The sequence below is a fragment of the Talpa occidentalis genome, unplaced genomic scaffold, assembly GCF_014898055.3.
Source record: "Talpa occidentalis isolate TD23 unplaced genomic scaffold, MPIMG_talOcc4v2.1 talOcc4.7, whole genome shotgun sequence".
Taxonomy (NCBI): Eukaryota; Metazoa; Chordata; class Mammalia; order Eulipotyphla; family Talpidae; genus Talpa; species Talpa occidentalis.
In genome coordinates this window covers 136,004,143-136,019,970 of record NW_023605083.1, presented here as the reverse complement: position 1 = coordinate 136,019,970, position 15,828 = coordinate 136,004,143, and the positions used below count along the sequence as shown (strand labels likewise).

Here is a 15,828-nt window from a genome sequence, read left to right as displayed (position 1 = left end):
CGCGCTCCGGACCCATTGGCTAGAGGCGCGGCGGGCGGGGCGCGGGGGCGGGGCTCGCGGGCGGGGGCGGGGCCCGGAAAGCCGCCGGGACCGCGCGATGGAGGTCGCCGGCGCGGGCTTCCGCAAGGTGGAGGGGCCCGCGGGGCGCCGCGGCGGGGGCCCCGGGGGAGGCGCGGAGGCCGGGGCGCCCGGGGCGGGGGCGGCCGTCTGCGGGGGCGGGGCGGCGCCCGGGTGGGGCCCTCGGGAGGGCCTGGCAGGGGCCCGCGGCCTCCCGGGCGCGTCTCCCGGGCTCGCGCGCCCGCCCTGCCCAGAAGGCGCCCGCGGCCCGGGAGGGAGAGGGGGCGGGGGTCCGCCCCGCGGGCGGCGTCCCCCCAGACGTGGCGCCGAGGCGCGGCCCCGAGGCTCCGGCCAGAGCGGGCCTGCCGGGGCCGCAGCGGCTGCCCCGGCGGGGGCACCCCGGGGCGCCGTCCGGGCACCCGACTCTCCCGCCCCTTCGGGCCTCCTGGGCGGCAGCAAGAGGCCCGCCGGGGGCGCCACGCGCGCGGGCGGGGGGGGCCACTGCTGGCCACGGGCAAGATCCCGGCCGGGCTCTCGCCGCCCGCCCCTGGCGACTCCAGCTGCCCTCCCGCCCCCACTTGGCTCTGGGGGCACCTCTCCATGCTCCTCGTGCTTCGTGTCCCGGGCTGGTCTCCTGAGCCCCCAAGCCCCCTGCAGGGCGGCGCCACCCCGCGCCGGCCAGGGCGCCCCGCAGACGCCCGCTGCAGGGAGGGCCTGAGGGGCTGGCCCAGGCCTGCTGGACAGACCTGGGCAGGGGCTCGCCGGAGGCACGAGGGCCTTCTGGCTGCGGCACGGGCGTGCACCTCTGGAGGTTGCCAGTGGGAGGCTTCCCAGAACCCCAAAAAGAATCCCGTCCCCCTCCTGCCGTCCCCACTTGAAGCACTGAAGCCAGCCCCCGCACCTGCAGGACCTGGTCAGCAAGCTGCTGTGCCTGCATTTCAAGGATGACAAGACCCGAGGTGCGTGGGCACCTGTGGGAGGCTGCGGGGTGCCAGGGGTGGGAGGCAGCCCCCCAACCAGCTACCCTTTGCAGTCAGTGGGGATGCACTGCGGCTCTCGGCGGAGCTGCTGAAGATCTTCGTGGTGGGTGAGCCCCCAGGCCCCTGCAGACGCCCACCCACCCCCAGGCCTGATCTCCCCGGGTGGGGTCCCTGCCCGCCCACCCGCCCGCCCCTCCCACCCCCGTGTCCCGCAGAGGCGGCCGTGCGCAGTGTCCGGCAGGCCCAGGCGGAGGACCTGGCCCGAGTGGACGTGGACCACCTGGAGAAGGTGCTGCCGCAGCTGGTAGGTGGTGGGGCTGGGGGGGTGGGGGAGGCCTTCTGGGTGGCCACGCCGGTGCCTGAGTGTCCCTCCCCTCAGCTCCTGGACTTCTAGGTGCCCGGCAGGGAAGGAGCCGCGCTCACGCCGCTGGAGCCCCATGGCCAGTCCCCCCAGACACGCCTCGCAGCAGCCAGAGGGCCTGTGGCGGGCAGCGGGGAGCGGGACGGGCCGGCCCAGGCCGCAGCAATAAACTGGCAACGCCCTCACCAGTCAGTCGTCCGCCCGCCTGGGGCCCGGGGCGGGGTCCTGGGGGGGGGGCCTCGCGCTCCTGGGAAGGGGGACATGGCGCCCCGGGGCTGCTCTGTCGGGGACAACAGCTGCACCAAGCAGCCGTGTCCCCCCCCCCCCCCCCCCCCCCCCCCCCCCCGGCCCCAGCTTCAAAGCGGCACATGTGGAAGCCATTAGGCCCGCGGGAACGGCCAGCGCTGGCCTGGAAAGCCCGCTGGTGGCGGGAGGGTCCGAGCGGGAGGCGGAGCCGGGCGGCCCTGCCCAGGGAGGACGCCAGTGTGCACAGAAGCTCTTTATTCGGGCGGCGGCGGCGCGGCAGGCGCGGGGCGGGTGCTCACCTCCTGCTGGCTGCAAGCACAGGGGATCTCAGGCCTGGGCTGGTGCCCACAGCCCTCCCCCCAACCGACCCCCCATACCTGGCAGCTTCAGCCACTTGGGCACCTTGCCCAGATCCCGCCTCAAAGGCTGGGCCAGCCCAGGGTGGGGCTCCGGGGTGGCCATGCCCCCCTCCTTGGCCGCGGGCTCCGGCTCCAGGGGCGCAGCATCAGGGGCTGCCGGCAGGGGTGAGGTCTGGGCAGCCCTGGACATACACCTGGGGACGAAGATCAGGCGTGGGATGGCAGGCCAGCGCCAGGTGGGCTCCAGCGCCCCCCGACACACTCACCTGGCCACCAGCATGTCGGCCGTTGACGGGGACACGGTGCGCTCCAGCAGCCTGGGCTCCAGATAGAGGCCTGCTCGAGATCAGCTGCCCTCAGTCGAGGAAGCCACTTGGGCTGTCCCACCAGGGCCCAGGGGCCGCAGAGACCACCCTGCTCCCTCCCAGACCCGGCCACCCACCTGCGGGCTTCTCAGCTCCAAGGTGCACCAGGGCGGCAGGAAAGAGGTTTGCCTGCAGGGAGGGTGGAGGGGCTCAGGCCCGGGGTGCAGGGCCTGCGCAGGCCCTTCCCGCTGCCCGCCCCCACCCCATCTCCTCAGCAGGGACCTGGCCAGGCAGCTCTCCGGGCCTGTGCTTGACCTGCCTCTGCCCACCTGGTCCCGCAGGGCAGCCCCCAGGCCTCACGGGGACAGGTGGGTGCGCCTGCTGGAGAGGGCCGAGGGCGCCCACTGGCCCAAGCTCAGGGGGCCAGGTCGGCACCCTGGCAGCTGGATGTGGGGGCGCCCTCAGCTGGCCAGGCCCAGGCCTGGGGGTGTTAAGAGTTGCTGCCCTTGAGAGTCCACCCGCCGGGACCCCCAAGCCCACGCTCTGCTGCCCCGACAGCCCTGAGGCTCGCCTTGGGGCGTCCCGGCCACCGTGTGTGGTGAGGCAGCGCCCGCCTGCACGGGTACTGGGCGAGGACCCTGGCTGCTCCCCACCGTGAGGCTGCGGCCAGCATGAGGCATGGACAAGAGTTGAGCCTCGAGGGGTCTGAGGCTGCTGCCGGGAGGGGTGGGGCACAGGGGTGGCAGGAGCAGGGGGGTATGTGAAGGGCGAGTCCCCGCCTCCCCTCAGCGCCCACCAGGCACCCGCTCCGTGGCTGCCCCCTTTGGGCTGAGGAGGGCCCCAAGCCTGATGCGGGACACTGGGCCTCGGGCCCCACCACCCGCGTCCTCCCCGCCGCCCCACGCCCACCCTCACTGCTGGGGCACAGCTGCCACCCCGACTGCGGCCCTGCAGACATGAAAGCTGGCGGCGTCCCCGCCTGCCCGCTCCCGGCCCTGCCAGCTCTGACTGCGGGCAGAGGCCCCAGGCCAGGCCGACAGATCAAAGGAGACAGCCGCTGGCCGGGTGTCGGGACCGCGGCGGGTCCCTCGCCCCACTCCCGACGCACCCTCCGGTCTCCATGTGCATCCACAGCCTGGCCGCCCCGCGCTCTGGGGCTCCTGGGCTGAGAGGGGGTGGCCTCCAGCCCCCCACCGGGCCATGTCTCTGCTCCCCCGCCCCCAGCCGGCAAGCAGACACCCCCCCGCCCGCCCCAGTAACAAGGGCCCGCTCTGCTACTAATTAGCCTTCTGGAGACTTTGAAGCGGGAACTATTAGGCCGGAGGGACTGGGAGGCCGCTGCTCTCCCGGGGCGAGGGCAGGACGTTTTCCTGCTCTAGACGGCAGGGCAGGGCGCCGGGCCAGCTCTGCTCACCCTCGGGAGCCTGCAGCACCCTGGAGCGGGCAGGGCAGCAGACCAGGCAGCAGCCAGTGCTCAGGGGCTTCCCAGGCAGCTGGGCCCCACAGCCCCACCGGCCGGCCCCTCACCCAGGCCCACCCCAGATGGGTGCTGGTCTCCTTGGGAGCCCCCACCAGGTCAAGCAGCAGAGGAGGCCGGGAGCCCAACCAGAAGCCGCCCCTGCTGCTGCAGCCCGGCCCAGCCCTCCCAGCAGCTCCCCCTCAGCTCGGCCCTGCCCACGAGGCCACACCTGGAAGAGGGTGAGGGTGTGGTCGTCCAGGAGGGTCTTGGGAGGAGCGATGACTGCGGAGAGACAGTGCGGCCGGTCAGGCCCCGCGCCACCTCTGCGGCTGCAGGGGCGGGGCCTCCACAGAGCCCGGGGAGCGCAGGAGGGAAGCGGCAGGGCGGGCAGCACAGGGGCGTGCGGGATGGGCACCCTGGGGGGGGTGGGGGCTCGGGCTGCAGGAGGGGGACAAGCACTCACACAGGTAGAACGGCAGGTCGGGGTTCCCCAGGTGGCTCCGCACGAAGTCCCGCAAATCCCCCACTGCAGGAGGGAAAAGGGGTTGGGAGGGAGGGGGACCAGCAACCAGGTCCCCCTGGCCAGCCCCCACGGCCCTCCGGGCCCCACTGTAGGGGTCATGGTCACCAAGATCCCCACCTGCTCTCAGGCGGGGTTCCCTCCCCGGAGAACAGCAGCCCCAGCCAGAGCATCCAGCTGGGTGGGGGCTGGGTCCACCTTCCTCTGGCCCCTTCTGTCCCGCAGGCCGGCTGGCACCCCAAGGCCCACAGGGGAGTCAGAAGGGGCTGGAGGGCCTCCTGGGGTCCTACCTGTCTCGCTGGGGCTGAAGAAGCCCTGAAGGATGTAGCGGTCAGGGAACAGGACCCTCAGGGCCACCTGGGCCAAGACAAGCCGCCGTCAGGGGGCAGTAGAGCCCGCCCGCCTGGAGACAGCACCCAGGCCAGGCTGCCTCCGGCCCTGCTGCCCACCCACACGGCCCGGCCCGGCCCGGGCCGCACAGCACCACACCTTGGGGTACCGCTCCAGCTTCTCCTTCCGCTGTGCCTCCCTGAAGGCCTTGGTCACCAGGGGGGCCTCCTCCAGGCGCTTCCTGGGGGGAGGGGGACAGTCTGGGCACGGCACTCGGGGAGGTGGGCTCAGCCCCCTCCCTGCCCGCCCCCCCCCCCCCACCGCCGACCCCAGGCCTCGTGGCCAGCCGGGCACACCCACCGCTCACTCTTGAGCTGGGCCAGGCGCCGCCTCACATCATCCACAGTCACCTCAAAGAACTCGTCTGGCAGCTCCGCCGGCCAGGCCTGGAGCAGCTCTTCCAGGTCAGGGTGGCAGACCACAGGCTCGCGCTCCACGGGCTGCAGGCAGGGGGGCCGCTGACGCCCAGGTGCCGGGGGCTCAGGGACCTGCTCCCCAGCAGGGCAGGCGGCCCTGGGCTCGGCCCCGGCACCCTTAGCACTGCGGGGGGAAGGGCTCAGCAAGGTCACCCCCCAAACGTCTGTGGGCCCCAGAGCAGGCCGCACACGGGGGCTCTGGGGGGCGGCACAGCGGCCGGCGGGGCACAGAGGGACGCGTCTCCTGCAGCAGCGCAGGGTACAGGGGCCAAGGCAGGGCTGCAGAGCCGAGCCCCCCCCCCCACAGAGGCTGGAAAGGGGCGGCAGGGCCACATCAGGCCTCCCCACGCTAAAGGGCACTGGAAGCCCCCACCCCTTGGCCCCTACCACCCCAACTCCCCGCAGCCCCTCCCAAAGCACAGCCTGGACACAGCTCACCTGCTCTCCAGGGCAGATACAGCCCTGGGGGCTACCAGGCCCAAGCCTGCCCAGGCCCAGGTACCAACTCTCTCAGCACCTGCAGGACCCCTGGGCACCCCCAGCTGTGCCCAAGACTGCACATCCGAGGCCCCAGCTTGCGGCCACCGGCCTCTGGGGTGCGCCAGGACACACCTCTGACCTGGGGCAGCGGCAGGAGGGCCGGCGGGGCCAGCAGCGGCCCTAGGTGGCTGCCCCTTCAAAGCCACGGCCGCCCTCAGCAGCTATAGGCTGTTTCCACCAGAGCTTTTCATAACAAGGTGCCAGGCGCCACACCGCCCCCACAGCCCCGTCGCCTGCATTCCAGAAGGTCCCGGAGCTGGCCGGGCGGGAGGAGGGCGCGGGCAGACGGCCAGCGCGGTGGACAGGCCGGAGCCACCGCGCCCAGTGCAGGCCTGGCGCAGACGGCCGGCAGCAGCTCCCAGCCTCGCGCGCGTCGGCTGAGGACCGGAGCCCACCCGCCCACCTTCACCCACCCAGGGCCGCGGCCACTGGCTCACAAGTGTCAGCTGACCGGCCCCCTCAGGGCTCTGCACACGGCCCGCCCCCACCCCCTGGAGGCCTGTGCGGTCCTGGGGCTGCCCACGGCCTGGCCCCCAGCGTGGACAAACGTGGCCAGGCTGACAGAAGCTCCCCAGTGAGAAGCCGAGAATTCCGGGGTGTCAGGCAGGCCCCATCGCTGGCGGCCTGTACCTCCCACGGCCGGCCGGGGACTCGCAGGGAGACGCCAGGTCTGGGAGGGGTGACAGCTGGAAGCGGGGACACAGCCCAGCCACCCCCTCCTAGGGAGCCGGGCAGGGGCCCCAAGCCGTCTGCCTGGCGTGCGGGAGGTGCCAGCAGAGCCCCCTCCAGGCGGCTCCACGGGTGTCCTGGGCCTCTGCCCAGACTCGGTGTCTCCAGGCCTGGGCCACCCCGTCACCGTGCGTGGGGCCACACCGGGGAGCCCTGGCTTCCCGTCAGACAGGGTGTAGCAGGCCTGGCGGCTGAGCCCCGAGAGCACACGTCTGAGGGGGGGGCGTGTGCGGGGAGACCCCCGCTCCCGCGGCTGCCGCCGTGCCCTCTGCCCATGCCGGGGGCTCAGGCGGCTGGTGCAGACCAGACCCTCGGGCGCCAGAGGAGGCGCCCGTGGGGAGGCCCCTGCAGGGACAGTCCCAGGCAGCCTGGGACAGCCAAAGTGGGGCCCCGCGCCGTGTGGACACAGAGCTTCCGCACCGGGCCCTGCGAGGCGGCGCTGCCCACACGCCCCACGAGGGCCGAGCCGCCTGGCACAAGGGCCTGTGGCCGCCCCGCCGCGGCTCCCTCTCCCACCCGTCACTGTCGGGGCCGCGGTGACACAGCGCGGAGGAACGTGCAGGCCACCGGCGGTGCCCTCAGCCCGCGCTCCCGCCTTCCTCCCTCGCCCGCCGGCCACGCCGCCAGGCCTGCCGACAGGGCTCTGCGGCTTTGGCGCCACTGGGCCTTCCCTTCCCTTCGGCTCAGATGAATCACCGGGGCCCGCAGGCCAGACCTCCCCACTCCTCAGAACCCGGCCCTCCCGAGGAGCTGCCCAGACCCCAGGCCAGGCCACCCTCTAGGCCAGCGCCTCCCAGGTGGCAAGGCTGCCCCGGCCCTGGACGTGAGGCCGGGCTCCCCGCCAGCCACCCCGGGACCAGCTGCCCTTCCCACGGGGGAAAGCCGTGCACGCGGAAGGGAACAGGGCAGGTGACCGCTGGGCCTCGGCCCGCCCCCACCCCCGGTAGTGCCCCGAGTCGCCCGTTACCCAAAAGGGCGGTGCGTGGGGTCCCTCGCCCACGGGACCCGGGCCGCCCATGGAGGTCAGCAGAGACCAGCACCCGCAGGGACCCCTTGGCCTCCGCCTCTCCCTGGGGGCTGCACTCAGACACAGCAGGTGGGGCAGCGGGCGCCCCCGCCCCCGCAACCAGTTTTGTCAAAGCGGCCGCCCCTGCCCACACCTCCGCGGGTCGTGCAGCCACGCCGGACCCTCAGCACCGCCGGGCCCTCGCCTCCACCAGGGCGGGGTGCCCAGCCTACCCTGGACAGCACGCAGGGGCCATGGGGCAAGCCCAGGGCACCACGCAGCATCCTGGAGGAGGCGGCAGGGGCACCCCCAGTCCACTCTGGCCCTGGCCCTGGCCCAGCTCCTCCCCACCCCACATGCTCTGAACCTGCTCGCAGGCCAGGGACGGGGCAGCCGCACGCCAGATGCCCGCCTGGGAAGGGGTGTGGGGGGGCAGGGCCCCGCTGTCAGCCCCCACCCTGCCCGGGGACGGGCCTGTGACAGGGAAGCCCGGGCCTCCGGCCCCTGTGTGTGGAGCTGCAGGGCAGCCCCCGGGCAGCGGGAGGACTTCAAAGGCCAGGCCAGCGGCAGCAGCCTCCGCCCGCGCTGACGGCCAGTGAAACTGCCTCGGAATGACTGACGTCCGACATCAAAGGCAGAGTCCCGGGTCTGCAAACCACCCGGCCGCGGAGGGCCTGCCTGCACTTCATCCTGTCTTTCTTCTGCCTCTTTATTTAAATCCCAAAACCACACACAGGCAGGGCATTAATGGGAAACTTGGAAACTCCTTTTGATTGCCGAGGCGCACCTTTGAAGTTCCCCAGAAGGTCCTGGCCCGCCCCCTCCCCCAGGACCGCGCGGACGCAGAGCAGGCGCCATGTGGCCGCGCGCTGGCGCTGCCGGGAGCGGGTGAGCGCAGCCAGCTGCCACCAGATCAAAGGCCGGCAGGGCAGGCCCTCCCCCGGGTGCCCTCCTGGGCCCAGGGTCAGGCGGGGGATGCAGCACAGTCCCCCAGGCAACTCGCTGACCACAGGGTGGTCAGCGGGCCCACGGGACACGGTCAGGGCCTTCTCTGCTCAGGACACCAGGGGCTCCCCTCGCGCCCCCCAGCTTTAGGGTACGCACGGGGATGGCCACCCAGGGCCTGCCCCAAGTCCCCACGCAGGCTTGGGCCGGGCGCCAGCGCTGAGCACACAGGGCTGCTCCAGCCCACGCTGGCTAGTGGGGCTCCCGGGACTGAGAGGGGCAGGCCCGCCCCACCCACTCACCCACCCACTCAGCAGGGCACGTGGCGTGGGGCCAGCATCTCCTCTAGACCCCACCCCGGAGCCCGAAACAACCTCAGGGAGCCAGCCCACGGGTGCCCCACTGACGTCAGCGCAGAGCGAGCTCGCGCCACCTGCCTGGGCCCAGGGACCCGCCGCGGCCGGCCCGAGCAGAGGAGGCCCGTGGCCAGGGGAGCCCGGCCTGCAGGTGGCCTCTCGCCCCACTCGGGATCTGACGAGGCTGAGGCCAGCAAGGCCGGGCTAACCCCACAGGGGCCGACCCTGACCCGTTCACCCCTCGGGTGGCCAGAGAGGGGTGCCGGTGGGCATCGCAGGCAGCTGCGCAACAGACTCGGGAGACCTCACGGCCAAGGCGGAACCAGGAGAAGGGCTCCGGGGACACATGCGGGGCCCCACCCTGGCTCCAGGCCAGAGCCTCCGCAGGGCTACGTGTGCCTCCAGCCCCCCAAGGCCAAGACTCCCGTCCTCCTGTTCTGCCCGGCGGCTCACCGCTGGCGGCGCAGCAGAGGGGTCTGGCTCAGAGCCAAGGAGCCTGGACAGGCAGCACCACCTCCAGTCAAAGCCAGGGCCGGGCAGAAAGGGAGGCCTGGGACAGGGCGCCGGCCTGTTCCGGGAGGGGCCCGCTGGACAGCGGCGGGTCGGAGACACAAGTCTGCCAAAACCCATCAAGCTACGTGACGCGTGACGGGCCTGGGGACGCTGACCTTGGGCACACAGAGCCCCAGGGTCCTGCCCAGGAAGAGGCGCCCCCACCCCCACCAGCCCACGGGCCCTTACCGGCTCCCTCTCACGGAGCTCCTGGCCTGGCTTTGGCTTCTTGGGCTTGGAGGGGCCTCCAGGGCTGGAGGCAGGCTTCGGTGACATGGCTGGACAGGACACGGGGGATGTCGGAGGCCTCGCAGGTGCCAGGGGGCCCCCGAGCCGCTGCCCCCCACCTGAGAATGGCACGAAGGTCGCCTGTGTGAAGTAGGGTCCAGTCGCCTGCGCCTCCGCGGGCTCTGGGCCCGGGCCCTGCACGGGGCCGCCCCCCGAGGGGCCCGAAGCCTCCTCACGGCTCCCGTCACCCCGGCTGAGCTGGGCTGTGTCCAGCGGCGGCAGGGGGCTGCCCGCAGCCTGCTCGGCCGACAGGGACGGGGTCGGGCTTCCTGGGGCTCTGCTCCGGGGGACGGCGGGCTCCTGCTTGCCGGCAGAGTCGCCTTGCTTCATGGCAAACCTGAGGACCCAGACAGCAGTGAAGCCATGCGGGCCCCCACCTCGGGCTCTGCTGCCCGGCTGCTCAGCCTAGGCCCGCGGTGAGAAGGGCGGCGCGCCTCCCCCCGCCCCGTCACCCCCACCCCCGCTCTCAGCGACTGGACCCACCTGATGATGGCGCTGCCCCCGGTGAGGCCCAGGGACTGCAGCGTCGTGTCCTGCAAGGCCGCTCTTCCGGCCACCTGCGGGGACAGGACCCCCTGCTGACCCCACTCAGCGACAGAGCGCCCCCACCTGACCTGGCGAGGCCACCCCGGGCCCAGACTACCGCCCCGCCCACCGGCCCACCCACTGTCCCGCACAGGTGCTGATGGCGGCGGGGGGCCCAGGGCACTGGGGACGGCCCTCGCCAGCCCCATCCAAGGCCGCGGGGCCACGGGACACTGGGAGAGGCCCCGGCCGACTCAGGCCGCAAACAGACAACACAGAGCGCGAGGGAGGCCCGCGCCAGGGCCGGGCGGAGCCCTCCTGGGACCCAGTGACCCAAGCTCGCCCTGGAGTCGGGGTCACGAGGCCGAGGAAGGGTCTGCCCAGCACAGACCCCGGAGCATGGCGAGGCGGCGCTCCTCGCAGCCTCGCCGGCCGCCCTAGTGGAAACACAAGGCACCCACGGGGGCTGGGGTGGCCCCAGGGCTCTGGGTGCGCAAGGGACCACCTCAGCCCCCCAGAGCCACGGCCCCGCCCAAGGCCACTGGGCCCTCCTGCTGGCACTGGCCTGCAGATCCTGCAGCTGCGTCCAGGTCACCCCAGATGCTCAGCCTGGGCCGCCTCCGGCTGGCGGGCCTGCCCTCCGCGGCTATACCGACCACAAAGACCTGGCCTGTCTCGTATGGGTGCGGACGTTGACCTGAGTGCCCCTCGGGTCCTGCGCGCCCCCACCCTGACACCCCCACACCACAGCCCTGGGTCTGGGTCGCCAACCTCCAACTGGGGTAAATGGATGGGTGTGCCCCGCCCAGGCCAGGACCTACCCAGGGCCCCTTGGGACACTGGCCCCGAGCCAGCCAGGCCGCTGCCAGGTGGGAACAAAAAGCCCCTGTGAGGCAGGGCCCCGCGCCGCCCGAAGAGAGGAAAACACGGAGCGAGGCAAATAGTTGTTAAAACGAAACCACTTTTGTGACTCTTGGGCTCGGGAGAAGCTGAGAAAACAAACAAGGCGCAGAGGGCGGCGCGGCCGGGGGCCGCCCCGGGGAGGCCGGGACACTCGCGCCCTCAGAGCCGGCTGCCCGCTTTGCAGGTCTGGGGCAGGGCCGGAGGGCCGCGGGGGAGCGGGCGTGGGCCGCGGCCAGGCCCGGGATGGCCGCCCACCTACCTCGTCCCTCATGTACACGCAGACCGGGCTGGCCCCGCTCGGCTGCTCCAGGCGCTCCCTGAGCAGAGGAGAGGAAACACCGCGGTGCCCTCAGCCCCCAGGCTCCTGGCCAGGCCCATCCGGTGCCCATGGCCGGCAGCAGGGGGCCTGCCCGCCCGCCCGCCCGCCTGGCCAGCAGCACCTGCCTGTGGCCTCAAGGCAGGGGACGGGGCCATCACGGAGCCGGGCAAGCCCGCCCACGTCTGCGGGCAGCAGGGGAGCCAGGCCCTGCCCACGGTGCTAGGATGGGCGATGGTGGGCGGGGACTACAGCCCTCTCCCCTCGCTCACCCCACCCCACCCAGCTGGAGAGCGGCCCCCACGCACAGCGGGCCAGGGCCCACGCCTGCACCTCCCAACATACACTGTGGGGTCAGGGGCCCCAAGAAACGCCCCCCCCAGCAGCACCTGGAGGGCCCAGGCCAGCCCAGCCCAGCAGAGGCGGTTAGGGGGGCTCATGGGGGTCCTCCAGGGCAGCTGCATAGGAGCCTCAAGAGCAAAGATGGGGCGGCAGCCCGAGTCCTGAGGGGACACCCGGAGCCCACAAGGGCCTGGGGCCACACACCTGCCCCGCAGGCTCCCCGCCTCCCCCTCACAGCCTGGCCACCCCCGACCCCCGCCTGCCCACAAGCCTCCCGACATGCCTATGCACATGATGAGGGAGCTGCGCTGAGGCGCCCAGGGTCCCATGGGCCCAGCGCCCCCAAGCTGGGGGCCCAGGAGGACAGAGTGGGCGGCTCCTTGGGTGGACGCAGGGCCAGAGGGCAGGCGCCAGCGCCCCAGCTGCCGTGACTCACCTGGTCTGAGCAAAGTGGCTGAGTAGGTCCCAGAGCGTCTGGCCAGAGCGGAAGGTGCCCTGCAAGCGGGGCCCGTCCTCCAACTGCAGCGCCACGCGCACCTGCAGGGGCCACGTCAGGCCAGAGCCCCCACCCCCCGGGGCCCCTCGCGCCCACCCTGACTCAGGACACACATGACACCAGGAGGGGGAGGCTCCCTTGAGGCGCTGAGCCAAGGGACCAGGCAGCCGCCCTGGGGGCAGCAGGGCGCCCACACCTGCAGGACTGCGGGAGCACACCCTGGCAGGGTGGCCAGAGGGCAGCGCTCAGTCTCCCGTCACCCCAGGAGCCCCAGGGCCCAGGGGAGTCGGCCCCTCCACAGGAAGCTGGACAACCACCCTCTGGGGCAGGCGAAGGCCCAAACCCAGAGGGGCCCCCGCCACCCCCTACCTGCCCGGCAGGGGAAGGGCCACCCACCGTGGTCTCGGGCCCCCCGCGGCCACGGGAGGCGGGCACCATCTCCAGCGTGGCGTGGTTGGGCAGCCCGGCGAACCGCCACTGCACCGAGAGGTCCAGCACGCTCCTCTGAAACCTGCAGGACAGACCGGGCGGCTGCAGCTCCACATGCAGCCTGCGGCTGGCGTGGGGCCGCAGGCGGGAAAGCGAAGCCAAGCGTGGAGTGGGGGACGCAGGCTGCAGGCGTGGTCCCCAGCACAGGCAGGGCGCCCCGCGCTGCTCTGGAGCTCGGCGGTAGCGCTCCCTGGAGGGGCCTGTACCCCCGCTCCCTGCCAGCCACGGAAGGGGGCCACGCCAGGAGCCGCAGAGCCCACAGGGACAGAGTCCAGCGCCGCCTGCCCTCTTCCACACAGTCGCCCCCCCCCCCAGCCCTGGCAGCCAGAGCCCCCCGCCCTGCAGTGCCAGGCAGGGGCCCTTCCAGCCAGGCCCTCGGTCCCCACCCACCAGCAGCCTCGCTCAGCCCAGGTCACACTAGGGTGGGGGCAGCGCCCCCAAAAGCAGCCCAGACACTGAGGGGACCTGCCTGGCCTGGGCCCCGCTCCAACTCCGGCTCCGGGGCCACAGCAGAGACCGGCAGGGCCGGAGCACGGCTGGGTGGGGGCCCCGCCCATGGCTGGCGGAAACGCAGCTCGGATGACGCATTTCCAGGAGACACCGCCTCCCAGAAGGCGACCCCAACAACTTAGGCTCTGCCCTCTAGTCCGGCTCTGGCCTGGCTTTCAACAGCAGCTCAACAGGAAGCCCCAGGCCTGGGAGGAGGCGCAGGCTGCCCACTGCCTGGACTCCCCAGAGACAGCCGCGACCCTAGCCGAGTCGCTCACAAAGCCCAGGTGTTGAGGAGCTGAAGAGCAGCCACTCTGCCCCATGCTGCTGCCCGCCAGGAGCGGCGCGGGGCCATGTCGGCACATGCGAGGCTGCTGGTGCGAAGAAGCAGGAAGGGCCAGCAGTCCGCCGCGGGCAGCTCAGCCCAGGCCTTCTGAGCAGATGGCACCATGGACAGAGGGCAAGCGCCAGCCCGGGGGCCACACGCCCGGCTCAGCACCATGGAGACAGGCTATGGCCGACCCAGACTGTGCTGCGGGCAGCTTGAGGGAGGCCAGTGAGGGCCTCAGCAGTAGGGCAGGAGGTGGGGGGCTGGGTAGCCCGGCCCCCTCCTGGAAGCCTCCTCCTTGGAGTTGAGGCCTGCGAGGACAGGCTCCCGCCCCTGGCTCTCACAGGGAGACGCCAACACCCGCCCAGCTGGGACCTTCTGTTGTCTTAGAGGCCTTGGGAACCTGGGGACGCTCTCTCTAGAGAGAAGCGTCCCTTCCCACGTGCACCCCTGCGCACACGCACCCCAGAGCCTGCAGCCTGACATGCCGAGCGCACAGCACAGAGGCGGGTGGTGTCCCCCAGAAGGACACGCACCCCTCCAGAGCCCGCAGGCGGGGCTTCACCTGGAAGCAGGCCTTCGCAGCCTGACCTGGGAGGAGGCCTGCAGCCGGCTGCCCAGGATGGGGCCAACCAGCTAACAAGTGTCCTGGGAGAGCCGGGAAGACCAGGTGAGGGGGGGCAGACGAGCGGAGCCTGGGGTGACTGGGCAGCGGGTGCCGCCTCGACCTTTGGGTTTTCAGCCTCCAGAACTGGGGTGTTAAGCCCCCCAGCAGGGCCCTGGGGACAGGCGGTGGGACTCGGACCCCACAACCAGGCCAGAGCAAACTCACTTCAGGTCGTACTCGCTGGGGTTGAAGTCCTGCCGACGACACGTATCCTCCAGGACCTGGGGCGGGGGACAGGGTGCTGACCGCCCTGCTAAGCAGGCGCATTGAGGCCAGGCAGGCCAGGGCAGTTGGTCTGCGGGTCAGCTGACCAGGCCTGACCCGCTCTGCCTGGGTCTCGCCGCACAACCCTGCCACTCTCCCCTGCTCGCGGGCCTGCCTCGCCGCCCCGGCTCCGCAGGACAGCCCCGGGCCGGGTCCCCACCCCTGGCATCCTCCACGCGCACTCGGGGCCCGCTCCCCACTCAGAGGGTCTTTCCGGCCCCACCGCCCGCGGGGCCCCGCCCGTCGGCGCACGGGCCCCAGAGGCCGGCCGGCCGGCCGGGGCCCCAGCGCCCCCGCGCCCCACCGTGGGGGCGCCATCGGGGGCGCACGGCCCCGCACCAGTCGGGCCTCGAGAGGCGGCGGCGAGTGACTCAGCACAGGCCCGGCCCGCGGCCGGCGGCCCGCGCGGGGCGGCAGGCGCCGGCGCCGAGGGACCCCGCGGCCGGCGCGGAGGCGGCTCCTCGGCCGCGGGGCCCCGCCCGCCGCCCGCCCGGCCCACCTGCAGCAGCACGGTGCTCGGCGTCACCTTCACCGCGTGGCGCCGCCCGTTCGGGGCCAGCACCGACACCGCGGAGCCCCCGCCGCCCGCCGGGGCCGCCATCTTCCGCTCACGTGACCCGCCGCCGCCGGCCCGGCTGCAAACAACTTTATCGGCAACAGCCCGACGCACAGCCACGCGGCGGGGGCGGGGCCGCGCCGCTTCCGGGATCGCCCGCCGGCCCCGCCCCGCCCCGCCGGCCCCGCCCCGCCCCGCCGGCCCCGCCCCGCCGGCCCCGCCCCGCCGGCCCCGCCCCGCCGGCCCCGCCCCGCCGGCCCCGCCCCCGCCGGCCCCGCCCCGCCGGCCCCGCCCCCGCCGGGCCCGGGCGCCGCAGGGGTGCAGCCGGTCGGACGGGGCGTGGAGGCGGGGACACCCCGACCAGAGCGCGGCCTCGCCCGCCCGCGGACACGCCGTCGAGCCGGCCAGCGTCCCTGGGGGCCGCCGTCGCGCCCGGCGCGGTGACCGCGCACACCCCCTGCCGACGAGCCCCCAGCGCCCTGCAGGGAACGTGGGGGGACCCGCCGGGGGCGCCCTCGCGGACCCACCCGCCCCGCTTGGGCGCTTCAGGGCGAGCGGCCCGGCCCTTGTGCCAGCCTGTCCCCGCGCCCGGCGCCTTCCGGGGCTGCGGGCATTTCGGGTGGGGCGAGCCGCCGGGACGGCCGCCCTGCCAGGTCCCAAGCGGCTGGGACAGAGCCCACGGCCGGCCCGGCCGCCCCCGCCTTTCCTCCCCCTAGTCCTGCCCACCCCTTCCTGCCCACCAGGTTCTCACCCCCGCGGTGCAGCTGGGGCTGAGAGCACCTCCCTGGGGCATTTCTGGGGGCCACTGCCTGGCCAAGTTCTCGCCCCCCCATTGAGCCCCAGGGGGCCCTCCACAGGTTGCATGGCAGTGGGGGCCAGGGCCTGCCGGTCTGGCCCCTTGAGTGCTCAGCCCATGAGGCAGCAGGGGCACAGGACAGGAGGGC

At 73.5% G+C, this 15,828-nt stretch overlaps 2 protein-coding genes across 3 annotated transcripts; one reads left to right on the top strand and one right to left on the bottom strand.

Moving 5' to 3' along the window:
* Window positions 1-73: 73 nt before the first annotated feature.
* CENPX (centromere protein X) lies at window positions 74-1,578 on the top strand. 2 transcript variants are annotated; one of them, XM_037492885.2, is made up of 5 exons: window positions 74-127; window positions 965-1,016; window positions 1,091-1,140; window positions 1,253-1,341; window positions 1,417-1,578. In XM_037492885.2, exons 1-5 carry the CDS (start codon window positions 98-100, stop codon window positions 1,565-1,567), a joined length of 372 nt encoding a protein of 123 aa, XP_037348782.1. In that variant the 5' UTR covers window positions 74-97; the 3' UTR covers window positions 1,568-1,578. The 2 variants fall into 2 exon arrangements, with proteins under 2 accessions (XP_037348782.1, XP_037348783.1); XM_037492886.2 differs by having other exon boundaries at window positions 1,091-1,144; window positions 1,417-1,481.
* Window positions 1,579-1,896: 318 nt separating this feature from the next.
* On the bottom strand, window positions 1,897-14,967 carry ASPSCR1 (ASPSCR1 tether for SLC2A4, UBX domain containing). Its single transcript, XM_037493713.2, has 16 exons — window positions 14,828-14,967; window positions 14,230-14,285; window positions 12,488-12,602; window positions 12,032-12,132; window positions 11,197-11,254; window positions 9,993-10,066; window positions 9,411-9,846; window positions 4,978-5,117; window positions 4,777-4,858; window positions 4,578-4,644; window positions 4,231-4,293; window positions 3,997-4,049; window positions 2,446-2,497; window positions 2,270-2,339; window positions 2,022-2,197; window positions 1,897-1,953 (listed from the first exon to the last, which is right to left on the bottom strand). The coding sequence occupies exons 1-16, from the start codon at window positions 14,927-14,929 to the stop codon at window positions 1,940-1,942; spliced, it is 1,659 nt and encodes a 552-aa protein (XP_037349610.1). The 5' UTR covers window positions 14,930-14,967; the 3' UTR covers window positions 1,897-1,939.
* Between the last annotated feature and the right edge of the window lie 861 nt (window positions 14,968-15,828).